The sequence below is a fragment of the Taeniopygia guttata genome, chromosome 11, assembly GCF_048771995.1.
Source record: "Taeniopygia guttata chromosome 11, bTaeGut7.mat, whole genome shotgun sequence".
Taxonomy (NCBI): Eukaryota; Metazoa; Chordata; class Aves; order Passeriformes; family Estrildidae; genus Taeniopygia; species Taeniopygia guttata.
Genome location: NC_133036.1, coordinates 10,375,240 through 10,401,551, shown reverse-complemented (window position 1 = coordinate 10,401,551; position 26,312 = coordinate 10,375,240). Strand labels below are relative to the sequence as shown.

General features: G+C 42.8%; 1 protein-coding gene across 4 annotated transcripts in view; it reads left to right on the top strand.

The window, feature by feature from the left end:
* The window catches only part of ZCCHC14 (zinc finger CCHC-type containing 14), a 45,702-nt gene that overhangs the window by 5,526 nt on the left and 13,864 nt on the right, over positions 1 to 26,312 (top strand). For all 4 annotated transcript variants that reach the window (XM_030282629.4, XM_072934531.1, XM_030282628.4 and 1 more), the window contains exon 2: positions 7,985 to 8,108. In XM_030282629.4, the coding sequence (XP_030138489.3) occupies positions 7,985 to 8,108 (124 nt within the window). The remainder of the gene's footprint in view (positions 1 to 7,984; positions 8,109 to 26,312) is intronic.

Genomic DNA, 26,312 nt, shown 5'->3' with positions numbered 1-26,312 from the left:
ACTTGAATTTAGGAACTTAAAGGAGTTTGCTTGGGAGATGCACTGTGCACCCAAACATCAGGAACAGAGCAGCCAAAAAAATGTGTGTTGAGCTAATAATGATGATGTTTTTTCCATGAACTGTTTTCCCATTTATTTTTGCACGGGCTGAATGAAGTTTTTGTTTTGAGAGTGCATTCCACTTCACTTTTTAAATTTACTCTTTTTTCTACTAATTACCACGGAACTGTTAGTTGTCAGTGAAGCAACACTGAAGTGAGCTTCATTCTTGTGGGATAAAGATTCCTGTTGGAAGGTGTTGGATGCTTTGGACCGTACCAGATCCAGACTGTTTTAATGGAATCAGTGCATGAGCTGGAGGAGATCCTGCAGCGGATCCGGAGTGGAGAGGCAGAGCCAGCAGAAGTTAACCACACCTCACAGGCATTCCAAGGGCTGACTTCAAAGGTGCTGAACAGCAGCCTTGTTTAGAAGTGTTTAACCATTTGGTTTAGTGGGTTTGTAAATGTTTGAGTTGCTAAAACAGGGGTCCTGTCGCTTTCAGTGACAGTAGGTACAGCCCTGCCTCTTCCTGGCAGGGCAGAGCTGGGATTCTTCTGTCATCTTTAATATTCAAATACTCCACTCTCCACTTATTAGCTCTGGAGTGCCTTTTATCCCTAAGAAAAGCAAATATAGTCAGAAGAACATAGATAAGATTCTCAGAGCCCACAGAATTTTATTATGGAAATGCTGGATCTAATTTGTCTGTGGAAACAAGAACCATTGTCATACTTCCACTCAAATTTGACTCCAGTCTTGGAGCCAGTTGAATTGGAGCTGTTTCTTCCTGAGGTCTGAAATGGGTATTAATTCAAGCAAAAGGATGTTGCTGTGGTTCAGATCTGTGTTGCTTTGCATGGGGTTTGTAATGAGCAAACTTCAAAATTCCTCGTTCTTGTCTCATGCTGAACCAGAATTTTTCCATTGATTCCATTGGGATAATTATCCAATAATCAGCATTGGGAGGGATAAACCTTTTAACAGGTGTTCAGGCTGTTACAGAGTTAAAGGAGTTTTGTGAATAGCTGAAGTGATCCAGAAATAATCAGATCAGTTACTTAAGAGCAAGGTCTTAATTTTAATTACAGACCTGCCAAGTCCTGATGATAAATAGTGAAAGTGAACACTTTTCATGTGTATTATGAATTCTTCTCCAATGCTGCTTTCTTTTATCACCATAACTGGAAGAAAAAAGGAGATTGAGAGGCTGGAGGGTGTCCAGGGAAGGGAATGGAGATGGGAAGGGTTTGGAGCCCCAGGAGAGGCTGAGTGAGCTGGGAAGGGGCTCAGCCTGGAGAAAAGGAGGCTCAGGAGGGACCTTGTGGCTCTGCACAGCTCCTGACAGGAGGGGACAGCCAGGGGCGTTGGTCTCTGCTCCAGGGAACAGGGACAGGAGGAGAGGGAACAGCCTCAAGCTGCTCCTGGGGAGGTTTAGGTTGGATATTAGGAAAATTTTCTCCATTGAAAGGGTGTTTAGGCATTGGAATGAGCTGCCCAGGGAAGTGGTGGAATCACCATCTGAGGAAGTGCTCAGAAAATGTGTGAATGTGGCACTGGGGGAAATGGTTTAGTGGTGATCATGGTTGGACTTGGTGTCTCCGAGGTCCTTTCCAACCCTTAATGACTCTGTGCTTCCATGATTCTGAGTAGTTTTATTACACTCCAAGCCCATTACTTAAGTGAATATTGAGGAGGGAGAACGAGAATTCCATGGATTTGTGACCTGTCAGATAATTTCTTTGTGGGCTGTTGCAGAAGAGAGGGGTGGTTGGCTTTTGGTGGCATCAGGTGAAGAAACAGGCTCAGGTTTGTACATCAGTGCTGGGGAGTAGAGCAGCAGTGTCTGTTCCAAGGTCTGCTGAGAAGCAGGGATTTGTTTTGATTTTGAGATGGTTTGAATGATCAGTTTGCAAAATTCAGATTTGATGAGTCCAGTACCTCTATGGTAGATTTATGTTCCTATTATTAACAGTGTTCACCATTTTTTAAGCAAAGGGGTTTTAATGGAAATTAGTCTATAAAATCCAGCCCAGACTTATTTTAGTCCATCTGTTCTCCTGAATTCATGAGGAGCCTTGGAGCAGGTGTGTGATTGTCCTGTGGTGTTTAAGTACCACATGCCTCATTTCATTCCAGAGAGTCTCCCAGGACAAAACCATCTGATCAATTATCCATTATCCATTTTCCCTGTGAATTGCCTCTTCACCCTTTGTGTTCCTCCTCTAGGAGAAAAGGTGTATTTTGTAGCTGTTGAAACATGGAGGCACCTGGCTCTTGCAGCTTATTTGGACTGTTGGAACACTTGAATTTTTACACAAACCAAACATTTCCAGCTGCATCCACATCCCAGTCCAACAAAGCAACTAAATATGTGTAAATTGAAGTGGTGAGCACTTTACTGGGTATGTGGAAAGTGGGGGGGGGGGGGGGGGGTGTTTGTGAGCACTTCTTAAACATCCTCATGGAAGAGCCTGAATCTTTCAAAGGAGAAGTTTGGAATTTTCTTCTGCTGGTGGGAGAGCAGTCAGTTGTTTGGATGTGTGAGTAAATGCAGGACTGGTGCCCGAGGCAGTGGTTTTTCACAAGAGTGCCTTGTTGCTACCAGGAGGAAGGTGTTGGCTTAGTCCTGCCCCTCCTGGGCTTGTCTCAGTGCATTTGGAATTCCACATCCCTGCATTACTTTTTCTTGTTTCCATCTTGGACAATCATGCGGGGTCAGACTGACAGCTGAGTGTCAGCAATGCATTTTTATTCAGATTACTTAAAAACCTGAGTTTGTGCCTTTGGTGGGAATCAGCCTGAGCTTACACGGGCCGTTTCCTTGCCATCAAACTTCTCCTGGAGCATTGTTGCCAACAGGATTGCACCACGTAAAAGACCTTGGTGTTAACCTCAAATAAGCTGCTGTTAATACTCAGTAATATGAACCTGGCAGGACAGGAGTTGAGTGGTTTTCACCCCCTGGAGTCACTGTTCCAGTTCCTGAGCTCACTCATACATGTTACCTACTCCTGGAGGGCAGTTTATAGCTAAAAACCCCTTTTTTAAAGAGAATTCAAAAGCCAGTATGGACAGAAGCATTTCTCTGTGGGACTCTCAATTTATCATTGGCCATTGTTGAAAACATGGAAAAGTTTTCCTGTGTGATCAATGGGAGAATGTGTTTGTGTGGCTTGGAGCTCCAGGATTCACTCAGTCATTACTGCTATATATTGTTTGCTTTTCCTGTGTAACACATGACCGAAATTTCTTACCTAACCAGGTATAGAAATCCATATTTTGTTCCCTCAGATCCTGTATCATTGTTCCATTTGTCCATGGTGCTTTGGGTAGTGGTTCCGTTGATGTTTTTTTTTTAATTTTTTTTTTGTTGTTGTTGTATTTTTGGCTCCACTTCAAACTAAGTCAGCAAATACTTTGCTATTAAACCATGTATTTTCTGTGCCCTGTTTATTTTTCAAAGGAACAGATAATTGCTGTTTTGGTAAAACTCTGACCACATTAAGTTCGATTCCTATCAGTCCGGTTATTTTTATGAAAGACTTTGCTGTATTCAGTGTTAGCAAAGCCAACAGTTCCCCAGCTTCCCAGACTTCCCATTTTCCATAGTGACTCCCCCTGCCTGGGACAGAGCCACTTCAGGCAGCAGTGGCTGAAAGAGCAGCACCACCTGTGGGAAGCACCTGGGTTTATTTTCCTGTGTGTTTTTTAATGGATTGGGAGCTCAGGAGAGCTGCTAGAGCTGCTTTTGCTGTCCCAAGATCTGAATCTGTTAGGACCTCTCTGGTGCTGAGAAGAAAATCACAGAATTAACCAGGTTGGAAAAGGCCTTGGAGATCATAAGGTCAAACTTCTGTGGGAAAAAAAAGTTGGGTTTGGATAATGACAGGTGAAAATGGGAAAAATGTGATAATGGCAAAATTCTAGCAAGGAATTCTGTTCCCTTGGCATGTTTGTCATCAACCCCCGAGTCAAAGCAATTGTTTCTCTTCCTGGTAACTCCTGGGGGTGGAGGACTCCAGGGCAGCATTTAGTGATCATTCTGAATAATCTGTGTTGGGAAGCATCCACTTCTCAGTAGCTGACACCAGTTTTGGTCCTGTCATCATTACAATGGGGAGAGAGGCAGAGAAGAATTCACTCTGAGCCTCAGTCACTAAGCAGTGGTGAATTTTCTGTGTTATTTTCAATTTGCCTTTAACTTGAAATGCAGGAGGCAGCAGGGTTTGCATCTGGAAAATCAGAAGTGCATCTGTGAGCCAGATGCTTTGCTGTGGAGGGAGCAGATCAAAGGATCCCAGGATCATCAAGGTTGGGAGAGACCTTAAAGCTCATCTCATTCCAAGCCCCAGCCCTGGGCAGGAGCACCTTCCTGTAGACCAGCTTGCTCCAATCAAAGATGCAACCATTGAAGTGGAGTAAAAATAATTTTAAGGATCTTTTCTGCACCCACTTGGAGGTTTTAGAGGCATTGAAGGAGGCTTCAGGCCGCCGTGGTGTGGAAGGAATTCCTGAACAGGGTTTTCCTTCTTCCTGGAAATGCTGTGCTGGGGTAAAACCAGGCAGAATATTTAACTCTGGGCTAGCTGCTAATTTTGATTGCTCTTTATGGACTGTTTCTGCTGATGTTCTCAAGTAATTTCTGTAGAAAAATCCAGTCTTTTATTCAAAGGTCTGTTTTTTCTTAGACCTTGAATGATTCATGGGGATTTTTTCCTGCATTTATAAAATGTCACTCCTGTGGTTTGTTATGATGTATGGCCTGAACATTCCTGGTTCCTGTGATGCCAACTTATCCATCTTCACTGTGGCCTGTTAGTGCCTCAGAAAACAAGCCTTGAACAGTTCTGGAGCTGCAGATGTTTATTCCTTAATGGCCTCTTGGCTTTCTCAGAGATGTTACAGCTCCTAAAAGGTCCAAAGCAATTTGCTCCCTGCTCCTCTGAACCCTTATCTCCCTGGAATGCCTCATTCCTTATTCCAAATCAGTTTTTCATGAGTAGCTGTTTGTGCTGAGCCTAAACCAGGGATTTCAGGAGTGCTCAGCTATGGAGAACTCTCCTTCCTGAATTTACTTGATGCTGAATTTCTGCAGCTGAATTTGGACAGGTCCTTCCTGTAAAGCTTTTCCCAGTGTTTCTCCCAACCCTCCCAGGACAATATCTCCTGCAGCTCTGAGCTGATGGGTTATTGTTCTTCTGTTTGGCTTGGCCTCAAGTTTAAAAAAAAAAAAAAAAAAAAAAAGAAAGAAGGATGAAAAAAATTGCTGTTACTATTTTGGAACTCTGATTTGCAAACCACTTTTCATTATTTCACTTTCCCTAAACAAATCCAAACCGTTGCAGTATCGTGATGTTTAAGTCAGTGGAAAAAATTATTTCAAAATTTGGAATGGAAGCTTTAAGCAGTGGGATTCGGTGGTTCTAACACCATTCAGCTCCCTAACAAAGTGCTCCATTTGGAACTAATCAGAGCTTTGTGATTTTTCTAGGCCAATTTGGAACTGCTTTGATGTGCGACGGGATCAGATAGTATGAGCTCAGGCAGACAAGACATATGGGCTAAATTAATCCTTAACAAGTCTAGGAAAATTAAATCTTTATGGAAAAAAAATGGAGGTTATGTATAAACAAAATGCAAATTATAAGCTGCACGCGATGCTTGTTGTAAGGAGAGTGGAGAGGAGGGAATACGAGATAAGAGGCAATAAATTGTAACAAACTGCTTGTTCAGAGGTTTTCTGGAGCTGTGTGGCTGCTCTGACTCGGCTTCAATCATTCTGAGTGTTTATATTTCTGATTATTCTGAATATTTGGAACCTGGTTGTCCGGGATAACAGAGGAGCTGCTTTCCCGGCTTGCTCCTCTGCGCTGTCCCTTTGCCAGGAGGATGGTGCTCAGCCCTCTGGAACTTCCTCCCAGCAGCCCTGGGCTGGAGGGAGAGTTTAATGAGCTCCAGGAGAGAGGCTGTGCGAGATAAGCTCAGCTAAAGACTGACTTTGGCAAAGGAAATTTAAACTCTTCCCCACCCTCCTGCCAAGCTGGGAGTTTAATGGTTGGTCTGATGGAAAGCTTGGTGTTAAGTTTTGTTATTGGTTCAAAGCTGTGTTGAAGAAACAGTGTATAATTAGATAAATATAACACTTTTGCATTTCTATATATAAAATGAACTTTATTTTTTTGTCAAGGAGTACTGAAAAGGAAAGCAGCTACCTGTAACCCTCCTTCTTCCTGACACTCATCTGCCATTCTGGATTGATTTCTTTACACATAGAAGCTTTTTTATGGATGTCAAGTATACAGAGCCTTTCACTTGTTCTAGTGCCTGAAAGTGTGTATAAATCTATAAATGTCAGTCTTAAAATGGAGCTTACAATAGGTAATTGTATGGAGTGGGGCTGTGCTATTTCTGACTTGCATTGTGTGTGCTGACTGACGGCAACATGGAATGGGAGGGGGTGCGAAGTATTGTTTTCTGCAGAAATTGTCCCAGCTCAGGGCACTGTGTCAAGTTAGCAGGGTCTGAGGGAGCCTTTTCCCTTTCAGGGACCTGGGGCTGCTGGTTTTGAGTTACCTGAGCGAAGGAGAACTAATTTTGTTGTGGCAAGATGCACATTTTCTCCTGTGATTTGTGCCAGGCTGAAAATCCATGTGGAATTCTAATTGCAGCTCTCCCTACCAGCAGCTCAGGTCGATTCCAGATGTAACAATTGAATTTCAAGTCACACAGTTACTCTGAGTAGTTACTGGGAGTGTTTTTGTTGGTCTGAACTCCCTCTTTAAAGCATCTTTCCCTCTTCATGGTTCTTAAACCCTTTTTTGTTTTGATGCTTCAAACTTCTGCTTGGGGATTTTTAGTGTAGAAGTTTCCATTGAAATATGATCATGACAGGTTATTAAATGGCAAAGACAAGAAAATCAGGGTGTTGCTGCTAAGAATTTTTCATTGCAATCTATTGTGGAAATGCTTGGGAATGATTGAGTCACCTCCCTGGAGAGGTAACGGAGCCCCATGGAGCCACTTCTGCTCCCCTGGCACGAGGATGGGGAGACAGTGGGAGGAGTGAAACAGAGGGAGCTCCTGGCTTAGCATAAAGACAATTTAATAGGGAAAACAAAAGCCACACATGCAAGCAAAGCAAAGAATCAGTTCCCCATGGATGGGGAGGGTTTGGCCATCCCAGGGAACCTCATGGGTCATGGAAAAGTACTGGGGTCACTGAACATCCCCTGCTTCCTTCTTCCCTCAGCTTTCCTTACTGAGCATGATGCCCCAGGCCTGGAATAGCTCTTGGACCAGCTGAGCTCAGCTGGCTGCCCGTGGCCTGTCCCCAAAACCTGGTGCCCCATCCCAAATCCTTGTGCCCCCCCCCAAATCCTTGTGCCCCCCCCCAGCCTCTGTGCTGGTGGGGTGGGACCCAAAAAAGGCTTCGGTTGTGTCAGCCCTGCTCAGCAGTGACCAAAACATCCCTGAGTTATCCACAGCTTCCAGCACAAATCCAAAGCAGCCTCACACCAGCTACTGTGGAGAAAATTAACTCTATCCCACCCAAAACCAGCACAGCATAACAGAAAAGTGACGTTTTTCAAAAGCCCTTTTCCCCAGTTTTCTTGTGGAAAAGTTAAAATCTGTGGTGTGCAGAGGTTAAAGGTCTTGTAATCTCTCTCCAATTGACTGCTGTGTGACTATTGTTTAAGAAAGAATTATGGTGTAAGTAGCTTTTTAGATTAGCCAAGATAATCTCAGTTTGTGAATAGCTGCTGACTGAAAGCACTTCCCTGAACTGTTACTTGGGGAATATCAGCAGTAACACCCTCAGTTCTCAGAGAAACCAACTTCTCCTGAGTGCCTTCCCAGGGGATCCCTCACTCCAGAGAAGGTGTGATGTTTGTGTGTTGTTGTTGTTTGTTTTAATGGATTTTTTGGGTACTTTTCCTTCCAGGTCACTCCAAGGTCGGAGACCCCCATCAACAGTGTCAGTAACAGTTTGGAAAATGTGCTCCACACATCCACACATTCCATGGAGGAGTCATTACCCAAGAGGCCTTCGGGGAAGCACTCCAAAGGTGTGTCCTTTTCCTGCTGCCTGCTGCCACCCGGGAACCACCTCGCATCCTTGGTGGTGCTCAGCTTTATTTCCATTGGGATTGGAGGCTGGAATTTTGCTGCTTTGCTCCTGGTTGGGCAAAGGAAGCCACAGAAGGGTTTGTAGGAAGTGTGAGTGTGTCAGGGAGAAGTGGCCAGTGAGAGAGGAGTATCTTGATTTTTCCATTTCCATTATTATTTTTAATAAGCAAGAAGGTTTTTTGAGATACCTCCTTTTGAAATACCAGCTTTGCTCTCAAGAAATGTTCTCCAACAGTGGATCTCTTGGACATTCCACCTCTCAGCAGGTTATTTCTTGGATAAAGCATATGGTGTTGAGTGTTTCTCAAAGGGAAAAGACATTTAAACAATTTTGACTGCCACTTCCACCTTTCTCTTGCTTTCCCAAGTGGAAAACTGAGTGAAGAGAAGTGGAAGATAGGAGAGAGATCTTGCACCTTTCTCTTACAAATTAAATCTGGTTTTTGTAATGCGATATTGCACGATGACCTGGCTGAAAACTGGGCTTAGCAAATCAGGGTTAATTATTCCATTTCCACACTCCAGGCTCTCATTGCAAATATGAAAATGTCCAGGCTAAAATGTGACTAACAGTGTTTTTATTTAATGTATTAAAAAAAAAAAAATCACTGGTAAATGAGGAAAGTCTTTGAACTGGGAGCTGTTCTTTGGGCAGAACAGCTTTTGTGAGCCCTGTAGGGCAGAATTAATCAGGGGAAATATCTGCTCCCATATGTTGCCTTCAGATATCATTAAAAATACTGTCAGGCACCATCTTAATTTTTTTTATTTGGAATTTGTTCTGTTTTCTTCTCCTCCACTGGCTTCCTACAGAACTTTGCAAATACAGTTTGATATCACAGAAATTCAAGAATTTCAAAGCACATCTTTGCTCAGAGGATCTGATGCAGCTCCCACAGAAAGGGTTAAATGTCCCAAGAAATGTTGACTTGCCTCCACCATCCCTCCTTTTCAGTGACACACTCCACTGTAATCCCAGAAGTGGAAGGAGCAGTCATTTTTTACAGCACAGTAATGCTGCAAGTTGCCATTTCTCCAGCTGTAAAAACCATCAGGGTAGAAGAAAACGCAGCACTAAGCAGAAGCATGGCTGGGTTTGTGGCTTTCATCTGATTAAAAATAGGACAGGGTTCAACACTGTTTTCATTTGTACTCAGTGATTGCTATTCCAGTACCATATATGCTAAGATTAGTCATGGTACGCTGTGAAAATTAATTAGGTTTTGCTCTGATCTGTTTTTCTCTTATAGAATACCTGCCTCGTGTTCAGTTTAATTTACAGACTGCCTCAGTGATGGTTGGGAAAAGGGGGTGTGGAACAAATACTGATATTCTGCTTTCTGCTTCACCAGCGGTTTTGAATTCTTGATGTCTTGGGGTTCTGTTTCTTCAGCTTGGAGTGCAATTTAGCATTATTTGCCACCTGAATCCACTGTTGCTGACTTGTATTCCTCGTTTTCATAGCAAACACAGCTCTTCATTTAGTAAGACCCATCAACTTTTTAACTTGGAGCACATAAAATTGTCATGAAAGCATGGGATGCTTGATTTTGATGTTGTTATTGTTTAGTGAGCCTGGTTTCAGACAGCTTGACAGGACAGGATTTCTCCACAGAAGTAATGAGTTCTCCAAGGTCATTATTCCTCTCCTGGCAAAGCCCCGGAGCTGGAAGTATCTCTGTTAAAAAGGCTGGAGCTGAAACATGAGAAAGAAAAGAAAAATGAGGAAGGTGCAGTATTTGTTGTGCTTAGCTGGATTAGAGACAGTTTGGATTAACCCAGGGAATGTTTTAATCCTGATTTGGAGACATGTCATTAATTTAATTTACTCTCCACAGCCAAACAGTGGCTGGGGTTGTAGTAGCTTGGACCTGAAAGCTCTCAGTGACTTTGTTTTCCTTAATCTGCCACTTTTGGCATCAAATACTGGAGTTCCTACATGGGAGGGAGGCAGGAAGAGAGGAGCATTCTGCTGGATCCTCTGTGGCAGTGTGTGTGCTCCTGGAATGTTTGTACAGCTTCGTGCACAGACTTGTCAGATACCTGGGAGTAATTGCACCAGAATTGTACTGCCTCAGGAAATGAATTTATAACAGGAGTGTCAGCCTGAGAAGTGCAACCTTTGCTGTTACCTCAGAGGCCCAGCTCGCTGTGGGAGCACTGTCAGGCATTAAATCATAAATTATGGAAAGATTTGGATTGGAAAACACCTTAAAGACTGGCTAATTCCATGGGCAGGGACACCTTCCACTAGCCCAAGTGCTGGATCTGTGCTGCAATACCCAAGTTGTTGAGAGTGGTGACCAGCAAACTCTTGGTTTTTTATCAGAATTCCTCAGTATTTTGCTGCTGTTTCTCCAGCCTAAACCCCTTTGTCCCTGTGGTGAAATGGGATAAACCAGGTGGACATTGCTTCCCAGTGAAAGTTGGGGCACTGAGAAGTTCTGCGCCTGCTGACATAAATATTTTGGGGATCTGTGCTCTATCTGGGCTTTTCTTTTATAAAATAAAGTTTAAAAATTTGCCCTGTGCAAGTCGAGAAAAAAATACAGATGGGTTATGAGAGAAAGATGTGAAATCCAGCAATTGTAGCATGCTCTGTGAATTGTACTTTTTACTCTTATTTTGACCAGTGATTTAGGGCTGTTCAAAGCTGTTTCCACAGATGAGGAATTGTTTTAGCTGGAGGGAACTTTGGGAAGTGGAGGCTTTCCCTGTTCTCAGGATCTGGCTGTTGAGCTGGAAGCTGCAGTCAGGCTTGTTCACAGGTATTGAGGCACTGACAGATCTCACTGGTCAAGCAGGGCAGAGATAAACACAGAGATTCTTGGGTTACATACAATTAAAATTCCAAGAGGGGTGTGTTGCTTTCTGTCCCTCTTCCCACTGTTCCTAGAATGTAGTCAGGTTTTAATAATGGTTTTAACACCATTTGAACAAAACAAATTCAAATAAGGGTTGGGCATTTTTTTGTCCCCTCAGTCCTTCCCAGTAGAAAGTGGTTTAAAAAAGTAATGAGTTAAAATTGCTTTTTCACTGTTTTGTTTTGTAGGCAATCCTCTGCTGGTAACAAAGGGAAATTCAGGAAATTCTGTTTTTATTCCAAAGTTCAGGAGGAGCTATGTGACCCATGGGAAGCCTTGTGCACAGAGCTAATTTTTAACAAGCCTGTGGATGTAGAGTTGGGGTAACTCCCTAAAGAGAGTAGTTATTGGTTATCACAGCTGACTGAAAAAATCAGCTTATTTTATTTGTTAAAAAAAGCAATAGGAATTTTCCATGCTCCAGAGATGTTGTTAATTACTCTTCTACTGTCAGGTTCCAAGGATTTGGCCATTAGGTGGAGAGCAGTGGAGGCAAGTCCTGCTCTCTGCATGTGACATATTTTAGCAATGTATTAAACATGCTCAGTGACCACAGCATATTTTCCAAAAGCACAGAGGAATTAAATGCATTAGACCAGATGTTGAAGTGCAGAACAAAAGCATCTTTATAATAACAACAGCATAAGTTACAAACATCCCAGGACAGAGCCTGTGCAGGCTTCACCCTGTCACTGCTCTCAGTAAAAATCTCAGTAAATCAGTAAAATCCTGATTTGTCACAGCCTCTGGGTGAAGTTTCCTGCACTGGAGGTTTAGAAGCTGCTCATCTCTGCTCATTTTGCAGGTGGCACTGGCCATGTCCCTCCCCAGAGCAGCCTGGACAGTGATTTCCTCAAGTGAACAAGTCTCATTTTCTGCAGAGTGACAGAAACTCTCCTATTCTTGTGTTTCCTGTATATTTATCTTGCTTTTCCTCTGTTGCCACACAAAACCCTCCAAATTGTCTCCATGCCAGCCTGATTTCAAATGAGGCAACTGTTGAAATCTGATCCTTCTAGAGTGAAGCTGAATCATAATTCTTGCAACACAGGATCTAAGGATAGGCACAAACTGCTTCTGGAGAGTGAGGAGTAAAGCTCTGAGATGTAAAATGGGGGCAGGAGGCTTTATTCTACAATCTCTTCTCCATTTAGCTCTGCTGAGCACAGGAAAACCAATTGCTTAATTGAAGGGATGCTCTGAGTCCACACAAAAAGTCCTGCAAAGCCTTGATGTGTCCCAGACTTGGATAAATACATGGAACAGCACATGGCTGACTGGATAAAAGTCTATGGGCATGAAGGAAAACAAGCTCTAAGTGTATCTCAGGAATATATTGATTTAGTTTTCAGTCAATATTGGGATGTCAGCCTATCCCTGTTTGCAGTTTCCCTGTTGAGCCCAGGTGGGATCAGTTGGAGGTGGCTTGTGGTGGTTGTCACGTGCAGCAAACGTTGGTATCTGAATTATTTCATGACAATAGTCAGCAGCAATGTGTGATGTCAGCCTCCCAGAACTTCTCGCCACTATTTTTGCTGCTCTGTTTTCCTTGGCAAAATGTGTTTGTACGGTCTTGCACCTTTTTTTTCTTCTTCTCCCACTTCCTTGACTCATTCTTTTTCCATAAGAAACCAGGCTGCAGGAGCTCTCCCAGTTTAATGGTGACCAACAGCCTTTTCCTCTTGAAATGTTTGACGTCAGTCTGCTGAAGGCAGGCAGAAAATACAGGGGGAGGGGAAAAAAAAGCTCTGAAATCTATTTTGTTCAGGTCCAGATTTTAGACTGCCTTGTTCTGCATCAGTTGTGGAGCTGGATTATTCTATTTTTAAGTAACTGCATCATCTCCAACAATATTGGGTCAACTACTGGTAGGGTAGGGCTTAAAGAAATATTTAGGCTATGATAATCCTTCAGGAAAAATCTCCCTCTCCCAACTGTATATAATTTTTCAGCTGTTTGTGTATGTCCTTGTTCATTTTCCCTCTGAAGGGAGAGCTCTGCTTCTAAACTTGAGCAATGTAGGTTGAGATCACACACCAGGCAGCGTTCCTGACCTTCTGTCTCTGCCACATGAGTTCTTTGAGGAATATCAAGTATTTAGAGTGAATTCTAGAAGTCAAACCCAAGGATTAGCATGCTCCAAAAAAAAACTGTTTTGATGTTGCATATTTTCCCCTGTTGAGGAATTTTTTGGTGATGCATAAGTCACGTCGCTCAATGTGGAGTTGAGAGTTCAGTTCAGGTTGGAGGTTTGATTTTGCAATAAAGACAATACTCATGTTTAGGGTTTAAAAAAGATCAGAAACTTTACATTTCACCTCATGTTTTTGTTGATAGTTCCGTTGTCCTCTGCTTACAAAAAACCATTTTATGTCCCCAAATCCAGGGTGAGTGGGTTGTTGTAGAGCTGGGAGTGGAGCTCCTCATGCTGGGGCTGTGCTTGGATTCTGTCAGTGTTAATAAGTTAACTTTTTTCTTCTCTCGAGGTTGGAATCAATATTTCTTTGTCACCCTCATTGCCTGCTTTTCCCTGTAATGAGCTTTGTCAGGAGAGATCTGGGATTGCTGGGATAGGATGGGGAGGGAGAGGAGGCAGCACAGACACTGGATGGGATGGGGAGGGAGAGGAGGCAGCACAGACACTGGATGGGAAGGTGACTCCTGCTCATACAACAACTGTCACAGCTTTCTGTGCCAGTCTGGAGCTGCTCCTGCCTGGGGTTTGGAATCCATGGCCCCCATTCCTTCCCCTTGTGCTGCCCAGGGAGGACTCCCAGCACACCAAGAGCTGCAGGGAAGGTGATGCTCTCTGTGTTTACCTCTGTCTCTTCTGGAGTTCATCTCTCAGAGCATTCTTTAGTTTCCTCTGAGCAGTTTTAGTTGTATCTACACCATCTGCCTTGATCCCATATTCCCCTAAAATAATGGATATCAAGCATTTAACCTGAGGGCTTTATCCAGAAGCTGCTGAGTGATTTTCTGACTTTGGTCTTTTTGAACTTCCCGCCTGGTTTTCCTCAGTGAGGAGGTAGAATTGCTCTGCTTGGGCAGCTGCTGGTCCCTACCTAATTAACTGCTGAGCCTGTTGATTAAATTTCATTCAAATTTGACAAAGCTATTTAGAGATTTTATTTACAGTGGTGTCTGCATAGAAGACATGCATTCATGCTTCCTCCAGGAGAGGTGAGAACAACTGAGGTACAGCCTGGATCTGTGGGAAATAAGGCTTTGTTTTGCTCCTTGGTAATCCATAAAATCCCAGAATTTGTGTTGGAGGAGACCTTAAAGCTCCTCTCTTTTTACCCCTGCTACCTTCCACTGGCCCAGGTCACTCAGAGTCCCATCATTCATCTTGCTTTTATTTATCCTTGTGTTAAAAATAAAGATTTGTGTGCTGGGCAATACAATTTCCTTATTAAACATTAGGAAATGAGCAGTTTTCTGCTACAATAGGATTTGACAAAGAACACTTCATTTGGAATAGTCCATTCAGTTTGGCTTCAGTGGGAGCTGGATGATACTTTTGTTTATAATTCATTTAATCAAGCTGCTTGGAAAAATTTAAATTCTAAGAATAGGATGTGGTAAATCCAGCTGTGCCAAGGATTTTACCTCTCTCTAATGCAATCCTCAGGCACATTCCTGATCTTGGATAAAGACAGAGTAGTCATCAATATCTACAGTGAGATTATAAACTCATATTTAATATTATCTGCTTTTTCCATGGCTCTCTCAGGAGGGCACACACAGGATGTGCATTCCTAGAAGGATTCTCCCATTTCCATTTCTTTGGAGTCCTAGAAGTGCCTTCAGCAGTACAGGAGTTGTTAATGAAGGTGAGATTAATGGTCATTACCTCAACAGCTCTGGAAGCAGCAGCATGACCTTCTCATTATGGAAACAACAAAGCAACTTCAGCTTTTAATTAAAATCATATTAAATGGTGAAAACCAGTTTTTCTCAGATCTTAATGGTAATGGCTTCATACAGCCGATCTTCTGAGGTAAAAAAAAAAGGTGTTGGGAGAGCTTTTCCTGTGGTGGAACTAATGCTTAAACCTGCATTTTTGCTGAAAATCCTTAATTAAAAGCAGGAGATGAAATTTAAAATTTAAGAACTCACTGAAGGATAACAAATATGTAATTCAAGACTGAAAAAGAAATTAAAAAAAAAAAAACCCAAGGAGGTACATTTTAACCGCTGATTTTTGCCTCCTGGCAAATTCCTGCTGCAACCTGAAGGGAAGTGGCTCAGTGGGGCTGGACATTTCTGTGTCTGCTGCCTGCACATTGAGAGAGGGACGTGAGAAATGCTCAGAAATGCTCAGCTGTTCCTCGTGCCTTCAGAATGCAGCACCCTGGAACATCTGGGGATTTCTGAAATAGCCCATTTTGCTGCCATCTTAAACAGGGGCATGCAAGAATTCAGGAAAGAATTTAAAAGAAATGGCTTGCTTATCCTATCTAGGCCCACATAGCCCTTAAACAAAATTGGATAAAAATTGGCACTTTAGAGAAGAAAATAGGAGTGATTCACATTTATTCCTAGAAATTCAGCACATCCCTGCCCATTTTACATACTGTCACCACTGTACTAATGACTAAATGGCAATTTTCTGCTGCATGTCATGCTCAGGAAGCTTTTACAGCTGGTTAGTTGTTAGCTGGTAAGTGTTCCTTCCTTTTAACAGTTTATTCCTAAATCCCTCAGTTTTGCAAAGCACATTTTTCATTTCCATCTACCTTTCCATTTAGATGAATTCTTGCCTCCAAAAACTGAGGGTATTAGGTTTAAAGTGCAATAATTTTCTCAATAGGTAGCTGGAGTTTTTAGAGGTTTCTGAATATACATGTTAAAAATGGTGGCATCTCTCACATAGTTTTGGGTCCAGACCTGCAAATTTCTGGGTATTTAAAATAAATCTGAGGTTTCTTGCTTGCCTTTGATTTCAGCGTTAGAATTCTCAGTGGGGGCTTTTCTCTGCAGACATGGGAGGCTGTGATTTTGGAAAGACTCAGACTGCAGCAGGGAAAAGATACCAAATACTGTAGGACTGGAGAAATGGGTGATCTTGGGAATTGGAAATGAAGAATAAATGAAACTGGGGCTGTTCCGCCTGCCATGAAGCTGGGGAGGGACTCTTCATCAGGAGTGACAGGACGAGGGGGGATGGCTTCAAACTGAGGGAGAGTTGGTTTGGGATGGATATTAGGGAGGAATTCTTGCTCTGAGGGTGGGCAGGCCCTGGCACAGGTGCCCAGAGCAGCTGAGACTGCCCCTGGATCCCTGGAAGTGCCCAAGGCCAGTCTGGACAGGGCTTGGAGAAACCTGGGATAGGGAAAAGTGTCCCTGCCATGGCAGGGGTGGCACTGGATGGGCTTTAAGATCCTTTCCCACCCAAACCATTCCATGATATGAAATAATAAATGTGAGAAGAGTCAAAGCAGTGGAAATCTGTCCATGAATTCAGTTATTTTGGGTTGTTTAAAGGAAGTTGTGTTCTCATGTTTAGTAACGGCTTAATGCAGTTTTGATGAACGGCATCTGTTGGAAAATGCCAGAGCAGAGCCTGATCCTGGGACCTGCATGAAGAGGTTGGAAAGCTGCTGGGGAAGGGAAGCATCTGGAGCTGTTCTTGGATTGATTTTAGGGACTCAGCTGAGAATGAAATCTCATTTGTGGCTTGCAGACAGTGGGAACTTGGAAAGTTTGAGGGGTGCTACTGCCCCAAACCCCATGAACATGGTCCCTTATACTCCCTACAGCATTCCCTGGAACTGTGATCTGATCTGTTCCTTTGTGCCACACAAGTAGAGGAGACAAATAGTCAACTTTGGCATTGTTTAGGTGCTTTGAATTTTCATTTCTAATTTAATTTCCTCTTGTTCTTTTAAGCTGAGGAGTCACAGGCTGTAATTATGCAAGACAATGCTTTTGATTAAAATAAATTTTCTTTCTTGGGTGCACAGAAATGCTAAGCTAAAAGGTTAATGTTTCATTTGCTTTCTGGCTTGTTCTTTTATTTCTCCCTGGAAAAAAAAAGAAGGAGAGGGCTTGCTGTGCTGCATGACTTCCCTGCCTGGAGTGGTTGCATTTCATCGGTGGAGGGTGTGGGTGCTATTTTTAACCATCACTCAGAGGGGCAGCCCTGCTAAAATTACATCATTAATATCCCCAGCTGAAAGGAAATGGCAGAAAACAAGAGGGTCTTTGGAGTTTCTCCCTATTGTGTTTTCCACTCCTGAGGATGAATTATTCCAGGTGTATCATTCCAGCAGAGTTGTTTACAATCAGCCCTTTGTAAACAGGCCAGAGGAAAAGTGTAATAAGTGATTTTTGTCTGCAAAAACAGCAGGTATTAAATAGGTCTTAGTGGCTTGGAGAGCTCCTAGTTTCTATTCCTCCCTGTCCCTGTTATTAAGGAGTTCAGGGATTTGCTGGATATCCAACTACTGCAAAAGAAGGTGGAGACCTGGAGCTTTAAACATGAATTTTTGCTAGAAGTGGGCTTTGGTTCATTCTGTAGGCCCTGCTAAAGGATCTGCTGGTGAGTCTGGAGATTCAGAGCTTCAGGGCTTGGAGAGCTTTAGTGGATGGGGTCTGGTGTTTTTTGCATCCTTTTTAGCTCAGTTTCTGGGCAAATGTCCACAAAATCTACTTTGGGCTTTTCCCTCCTGTGTTTGCTTCATAGATGTGTCACAGTTATCCAATAACTGTTGGGCAGTTGTGTGGTGTCTCCAAATCAGTTCAACTGCTGAATTAGAACTTCCTTCTGCCTCTTTGAATCACTGGTCAAATCTTGTCTGGGATCCAGAATGAAGGAACAATGAGTTGTATAAAAGTAGAAAAGGGAACAAGAACATTAAAGAATGAGTACAGAGACAGGAAAATTGCCACAAAAGGGGAACCTCACAGAAGGGCTGTGCAGGGATATTTGTTCCTCACTGAGCTGAGCACTTGAATGCGTTTGTGGCTCTTGGCAAGACTGTCTGTACTCAAGGATTTTCTATTCCACATGAGTCCCTTAGTCTGGTGTTTTTGCATAGTGTGCTAAGAGATTTTTTTTTTTGTTTTTGTTGTTGTTAACAAGGCTATAATTCCTTAGAAAATAAAAATTGAAGCTGCTATAAAATGACTTTGTCCTTGCTGCTCCCACTTGTTATTGCAGCCTTAGTCATGAGTTTCCAGTGCTGAGCCTGGTCTCAAAAATGCAGCAAACAGCACGTGCTTATTTACAGGAGCATTAAACCCTGCTGGCCTGGAGCAGCCCTTCCAAACCAGGCAAGCTGCTTGCTTCATCTGCCTTGGAGACTGAAATGCTGCATTTCTCTGCACTTGGAGTCTCTTAACTCCTTTGGGTAGGGGCAGGAATCCTTGGAGCCATCTGATCCCGGGGCTGTGGTGTTTTAGCACCAGATGCCCTTCGAGCCAGGGCACGTTGGCTGAGCAGCTGCAGCCTCATCCCCTCCCTCTGGGCTCCAGCCATGCCGATATATGGTTACAAACTGCACCCTCAGGCTGCAAAACAAACACCCCTGTGCTGGGAGAAATGTATATTTATATAGGGAGCACTCAGCTCCTGCCTTGGGGACTCAAAAATTGAAATAATGCTGGGCAAATCCTCATCAGATGCAGTTGGGATTGGGTTCATGTGGGGTGTTTTAATAGAGCAGCAAAGATTATGATTAGCTGAGTGGTCTGAAAATCTTTATTCAGTCATTTAGTGAATAAAATCTTGGGTGATGGAGGAAAACTAATGGGTACTAAGAGCTTTAGCTCAGTTGCCATTTCACTCACCTCCAGCAAAGGTGGTTTGTGGTTGCACCCAAATGTGCTTTGTATTTCACTGGCTGTTGCTGTGAGACTCCATTTGCCCATTGGTTTTTAGGACACTGCTCCAAACTTCAAAGCAGAGCCCAGCTCAGGTCCCCAGCTGTGGTGACCACCTGAGTGTCACTTTTTGCCCGTTCTGGTTTCCTTTCTGAGGCTGGAATCCTCTCTCTGAGCTCAGGGTAAGCGGCTGCTCCATGCAGACCTCAAACTTCAAAACTTTCAGCTCAGCTGGGTCAGTTCCTTGGTAATATTTGGGATTTAGGGAAGTCTGGATTTCTGGGCTTTGCTGCAGTTTAGCAAAAAAAAAAGAAAGTTTTTTGTCAGTTTTTCCATGGAAAACTGACTTTGCGTGTGTAATTTTGTAGGTGAATACAGCTTTCAGATCAGAATTAATCATGAGGCTCATCTTGGGTTTGAAGGGGCTCAGGGAATTTTATGTGCCAGAGAAAATCCTTTCTGGGGAAAAGCAGGAGATTTCTCTATGATGAGCAAAGCTCCTCTTAAGAATGAGAAACAAAGCCAACATTTTGTTTAAAAGTGCTCTAAGAATAGTAAATAAAATAAGCACTCCATCAGATAAAACCAGACTAAATATACAACTGCATCTTGCTTACCCAGAAAGTAAAATTATTTATATCTAAAGTTGAACACTTCTCTTGATTTCAGAGATGTTTTTGTTGGATAAATTCAACACAGGCAGCCTGCTTATTTAAATGGCTTGTACAAGGCTGGATGTTAATGGTTACTGGAGCTGCCCTTCACCCCAGAGCTTGGGGCTTTGCTCACTTTTTACAGGAATTCTTTCCCATGTTTCTGAGCTAACTGGGAGAAGGAAAATGAGTCACTGAGCAAATGAGGTTCAGGGCTGCATTTAAAACTTACACTTCTCACTTGTATGCAAATAGTTGATTAGCTGCAGTTCCAAATGGAATTAGGCAGTAAATACAGTGTGCAAATGAAATCACTGGAGCCCTTAAAAATGCAGCCCACGAGGCACATGTTGAACCTCACTGTGACTGATATCTCTGAATTTGTTGTAGAATACCTTTAAACCTTCAGTGTTGCACACATTTACCTAAAATCATGGTTGAAAATGCCATGGTATCAAACCCCATCCTTCAGGGTTCCTTTTTCCTTCTGCCTGATATCCCAAAGAGCTGCATTTCTGCTTGGGAAGAGCTGTTGGAATTGAGGAATATATTGTTGGGTTGTCCCTGATGTCAAACTCCTGCAGCCTTTTCTGGCTCTGTACACAACTTTTTGCACCCAGGGCACCATTGCACATTTCAGCAGCAGATCCTGGGGGATGTTCCCAGGCCCAGCACCTGCCCAGTGCCATGTGTTGCTGCTCAAATTTAGGAGCTGTTTCACAAATCTGGCTAATCCAGCAACCCTTTCTGGGTATTTTTATTCTGCAAAAGCTTTTTCTGGCCTCAGAAAAGAAAGAAAAAAAAAAAGGCAATTCATCTGGCCACTGTGCTCAGTGGCCATGGCAGGAGAGGGAGCAGGGATGCAAGGTGCTCCTAGCCTCAAGGATTTGGGCAGAAAACCCTTCAAAACAGTGTTTGAAGCCATGTCTCAATTCTTTTCAGAGCAGCTGAGTGGTTCTTCAGGGTTTTACATTTTCCTGTCCAGATGGGAGTTTTCTCCAGCCTCCAGCACAGGCACTTTGGGGTTTTGGGAAGCTTTTGAACCCAGGGAAGTTGCACAACCCATCTTTAGGTTGATTGACTTTTGTGGTTGGCTGAAGTGCTGACAGGATCATTCAGGATTACTTCAGAAATGCATGAGTTCAGTTAAAAGCTGAGCTATATAGGCTTTTTTTAAATTTTAAATATCTGTTTTGGAGAAACATAAGAAGGTCACTTAGCTGGTAGCTTAAATCAGCCAAAGTGAGGAAATAGCAGGGACATGAGAACTCCTGGTGTGATTGGGGTGAGTGATACAATCCCAGCCTGTTATTGCTTCTCTGGGCTGCCAAAACTCAGCTCATGGCCTTGGTTTTTAAAAAAGCTGTGTAATTGTTTCCTGTGGAATATTGCACGTCATGGGCTCCAGCCTTGCTCTTCAATTAAAGCAGCATTGATTTGTCACCTGAACTCATGGTAAAGGGATGTGTTGGTTTGGATCTTCAAAATTCTGTATGTTGGAAGAACCCTTATTTTTCACACAGGAAAATGCCAGATCTGAGTGCTTTTCCTCTGCTGACAGAAATTTTTCATTATGTCCATGAAACTTTAATTTCCAGGGTTTTCCTGTTGAGGAGCAGCCAGCCAGAAGACTTTCTTGTTAAATAGTGAAACTGTTCTGTTTGCTTACAAGTTTTTTCCCAGCTGCACTTTCCTTTTCCATGGAAAAACTGTTGTCTGCTCATCCACTTTTATTTTTAAGGGATAACAGCAGAAAACTGGATGGTATATGCTGGTATGAGGCTGAGCGGGATCCAAATGAGTCCAGCTCAAATTGTGTCTTCCTTTTTCTGTAGAACTTCAATTTTAAATTTAAATATTTATTTTTCAATGTAAACACTCAATTTAAGTATTTCTTAACAAATACTTTGCAGAAAGTATTTGGGATCACTTCAGCATCCCAGTTCGGCCTCTTCACACGGTGTTGTCTCCATCCATAACCACTGCAGGATGTGAAAACAGGTTAATATCTTTATAAATTATCCTTCTGGAGAGGGCTGAGATTTTCATGTGACAACTCAATGCAGTGAACTGCAGAGAGAATTGCTTCATCTATTCATCTGACTTTTCTAGAAGTAGCAAAATGAGATGATTTTCCAAAAGACACATTTGTTTCTTTGCCTGTTTCCCCTCCCTTTTAAGGGAACATTTGAAACACTTCTCCCTGCTGTTGAGTAGAGGCATTTTCCCCTCTGGTGTCCCCGCAGACAAGCTCATGGCTTGTCAATTTAGTTAATGATGCCTTTTAATTGTTTGCTGCAGTTCCATGTAAGGGTGTGTTTGATGTTTCGTGCCTCCCCAGCAGCAGTTCTGTACCTGCAGCAGAGAGCACCTCCTGTCCTGCTGGACTCTGGCCCATCAGCTGATGCAGATCAGAGATCTCTGGGGAGGTTTGTGCAGCAGTTAATGTGTCATGGAACACACCAAGGTGTGTTTTTCTGGCCGTGCAATAGAGCAGAGTTCAAGTTGAGTGGTTTCAGTGCCATCTTCTCCAGATATTGAGGGTTCAGAGCCTGCTGGGTGCAGGGTTGGAAGCTGGAATTGAGCCTTTGGATGCTCTTCCAGGGAAATTGTCCTCTGAAATCACCTCAGGGACAGCTCAGCAGTGCCAGCTCTTTCTTGGCTTTAGTGACAGATCAGATAATTAGAAGATAATATTAAAATATCTATTAGAATCTTCTAATATCTATTAGGAGATAATATTGTCATTCTGTGGTTTGTTGAAGGAGTTTTAGTAAATAAACACGAGTCTCTGAGCTGAGCTCCTGGGACTGTCCCCATCCCTGGAGGTGTCAGGGAATCCCTGGATGTGACACTCCGGGCTGGTGATAAGGTGGGGATCCCTCACAGGTTGGGTTTGATGACCTTGGAGCTCTTTTCCAGCCTCAGTGATCCTGGGATAGCACCAACACCAAGTTCTTGGCACCCTAAAGATGCTGATCATATTTAGATGTAGTTCTCATCCTACAGACTCAAACCCTGATATTTGATTCTGCAGGTTTTTCTCAGGCTTCCATTATTCCAGTAAAAGAAAAATTTAAGTTTTGAGAAGTAGGAGATGGGGAAATCAAATTTAGTGATGAGAAAACTTAGTCCTTGTGTGTTTGTGCAGAAGAGGATCAGTATGTGTGCTTGGAACAAAAGGGTATCCTGAATTTCTATCATAGCCTGGATGAAAAGCTTTAGAAAAAATTAAAAATTGAAAGCAGGGAATTTTATGCAAAACAGCCAAAAAAATCCGTCTTAAGCTGATACTTATAAGCAGTCAAAAAACCCAAACAAAACCCCCACAAACCCCTTTAATTTCTGGTCCTTTGTTGCCATGAATGTGCTTTGCATGGAGCAAATAAATTCTTTTCTCTGTTTGCCTTCCCTCCTGCCTCTATATGTGGGAATATAAATCCTGCTGGGTTTGTGGGGAGCCTCTGTGGGATTTTGTTCCCAGATTTTGGCATCTGCTGGGCAGCAGGAATTGAGTAATGCTGCTTTGGAAGCATTTCTTCAGCACAAAGAGGAGATGCCTTGTGAAAGTGGTGGTGCTGCATTTCTGCCCACTTCTGTGTAAACAGGGATGTGGAAAGGATTTTATGAGTTCTCTTTTGTTCCACTTTTTCAGCACAAACTCAGTTCCTTGTCATGGTGTTTGATGCCTCGTTCCATGAATGAAAATCAAATAAATCTTTTAGTACAGAGGCCTCGTTTATGATTATGGCCTCCTATAGAAAGGATTTTACTTAGGGTTTTTTTTTTCCAGCATAAAAATGACTTACAGCCTTTCTGCTGTTTTTGGTCAAGTATCATAAACCAAAATGTTCAGCCCAGTTTCAGGAGACTGAGATTTTGCCACCTGGAGAGTGACATTTCCATGCCACATCCCACACAAACTGATCCTTCATCCAGGGATTTAATAAAGGAAATCCTCTAGGTATTATATATTATATAATAATATGTATATTATTATAATATATTATATAATCCTCTAGGTGAAATATTGGATTTTATGGAAAAAGGCTGGACCACAATCAACCCTCCTGATTTATCTAGAATTACTTGACTTTTTCAGGAGGAGCACAAAATTCTCAGTTTGGATTGAAACACTGATCTGTTGAATCCTTTTATTAGGATGGATCCTGAAGCTGTAAAGAGTGAATTATAAAAAGATCAATATCTGATTCATGTGGCTTCCCAAAATGTCTCTTTTGCCCTTGCCCACATCCAGAGCAGGTTTTACCCTGACCTTTACCAGCCAGGAATGGCAAATCCTGGAGGGTTGGATTTGGCCTTTTGCTTTGTGTAGCTGCTGGCATTTCGGGCAGAGGAGGAGATCCAAGCTCCTGCTTTTTTGGAGGAGGAGGCCAGAAATCCAGAGGATTTAACACCTGGTGTGAGCAGAGGGAGGGAATTGTGTCTCCCTTCCCACTGAAGTGAGCAATGAGATGAGAAATGCTCCAGCATCAGCCAGAAGGGTGAAAATCCCCAGCTGGAAAACAGGAAATATGAAAATAGGAAAAAACACACCGGGAAATAGGAAAATAAAACCCCGGGGAATATGAAAAATAGGAAATCAGAGCTGAATAAAATGTCTGCAAGCTCCCTGGCTGTGTTTTTCCTGGATGGTGGGGCAGGGTTGGAAAAGCAGACGAGATGACGTCGCTCCTGTCCTGGCTGTGCTTCCTGGCTGTGCCTCAGTGCTGGAGTGTTCCACACTCAGCCTTCCATGCTGGATACAATGAAATGTGCTTCAAAACGACATGGAAAATGCTTCTCTTGTGTTGACAGAAAGCAGCAAATAATAATAATAATTAAAAAAAAACCCCTCAAGGGATGATGCCAGAAGGTCCTAAGAGTACCAAAGGTGCCACAGCCTCGCTGGAGCTTCTCCTGCAGCCCTGAGCTTCTCCAACCCCCTTTGTTTTCCTCTCCCCCTTTCCTGGGGATCTCATCCAGCTGTTCCATTTACCTGCTGGAATTTCCCAGATATTCCTGGATAAATCCCCATGGCAAAAAACCTCATGTGCCCCTTTGCCAGTGCAAATATACTCTGGGAATCTCCTGAATTAGGAACTTTTAACTTTTTGTATCCCCTGGGTTGGGAAGTTGGAGTTTTGCTGAATTCAGCATCCTGAAAAGCCATCAGTGTCACGTATCCCTAATTCTGTGCAAAGGTTTTTCTGCTCCTGGACTCATTTATTGGGATACTGTGTCGAGTCAGCTCTTGGAGCTTTTGAGAATAAAAGCAGTAAATAAAAATCCCTTTTTTTCCCACCCTCTTTTGTACTTGGTGGATGGCACCTTCTCTTCTGGAGTTCTGTAGCACTGATAGAATAAAGTAAAGCTTCAGGGTAGGTTTAGGAAGGTTATTTCAATAAAACCAACCAGAAGTTAAACAATACACAGAGTAGGTGAGAGGCCACAGAACACAAACATACAACTTGATATATTAAACAAGATTTCTGTAGGCTGGTGATGTTTTTCATGGTATTTCAGCTGGCTGGGAGAAAGTTCCTGGAGCTCTGTATGTAATATTAGGAATTATCCAGTTGGTTGTCCCTAAAGCCTGTCCTGCAGGACATGAGCTGCGTTTCCTGCTCTAGAACAGACCTCATCATATAAAATCAGTGCAAAAATCTTTACCTAAAGGTCCATTTTTTAATTGCAGTCTTTTTCCTTGGATAAATTCACTGCAGTGGATTTTATTCACTGGGCAAGTTCAGCCCAGACGTTGAGCAGGAAATGGTGGTGGCACTGTCAGCACCACCAAACCCAGGGGTGATTTAAGGTTTGTTATTAACCCACAGACTAAAACAAGAATAGCTTGGTTTTATGTCTCTGGGTAATCCAATTCTGCTGGAATTGCTGGAGATGAAAAATGAACGACTGGAAGGGCTGGTGTTTGAATCCTTTGGAAATGCCAAACGATAAGAACAGTTGCAGAAAAGTGATGCTGGGTTTGCTATAAACAACAAAGGTTGCGTAACACTGGCTGTGTTTTTAAAAACCAGATGTTGCAGCAGTTGACACCAGAATTTCTGCAAGTTATTTGCTCATCCTTCAGCTGCTTCACCACATTCCCCCTCTCAATACCCATTTTACACATTCTTTCTCATTATAATCCTGTAGTACTCGTAATTCCAATCAATATTCAGTGTATTTTGACTGTGATCACAACTCAGGGGGCCTTGAATTCTCTTAAATAAATGTACTGAGGTAGATTTTTCTTTAATGAACCTTTTCAAATCTTCATGTTCAAACCCTCATGCCACTAAATATTGTCTGGATGGCTCAGCAATGTCTGGTGAGCAAATTTATCCCTGTGGTGCTCAGCATGTGGCACAAAATAATTTCAGAAGCATGAGAGCAGCCCAGTGAAATCTTTTGAAGGGAACAAACCTCTCAAAAAAGCAGAATATTCAAGAGAAAGCAGTAAGTAATGAACTGACATTATTCCTAGGCCCAGGGATTGATGTAATTGTAATTGGGAATTACATGGAGGAGGAGCAGTTGTGAGCATCAGAACAAGAACGTTCCATTTTTCCATGTAAGGACAGCCACAAACACCTGTAGAACTGAATTCGGGGACTTTCAAAATTTTCACTGCAAATGAGACTCAAAGAAGAGATTTTTAAGCAGCCAAGACCCAGGTGGGAACATTTGTAAATGAGCAGGACCTGCTCTGCTCCCCTGAGACCCCACCTGCAGAGCTGCATCCAGCTCTGGCATTCCCAGGGTCAGGAGCTGCTGGAATGAACCCAGAGGA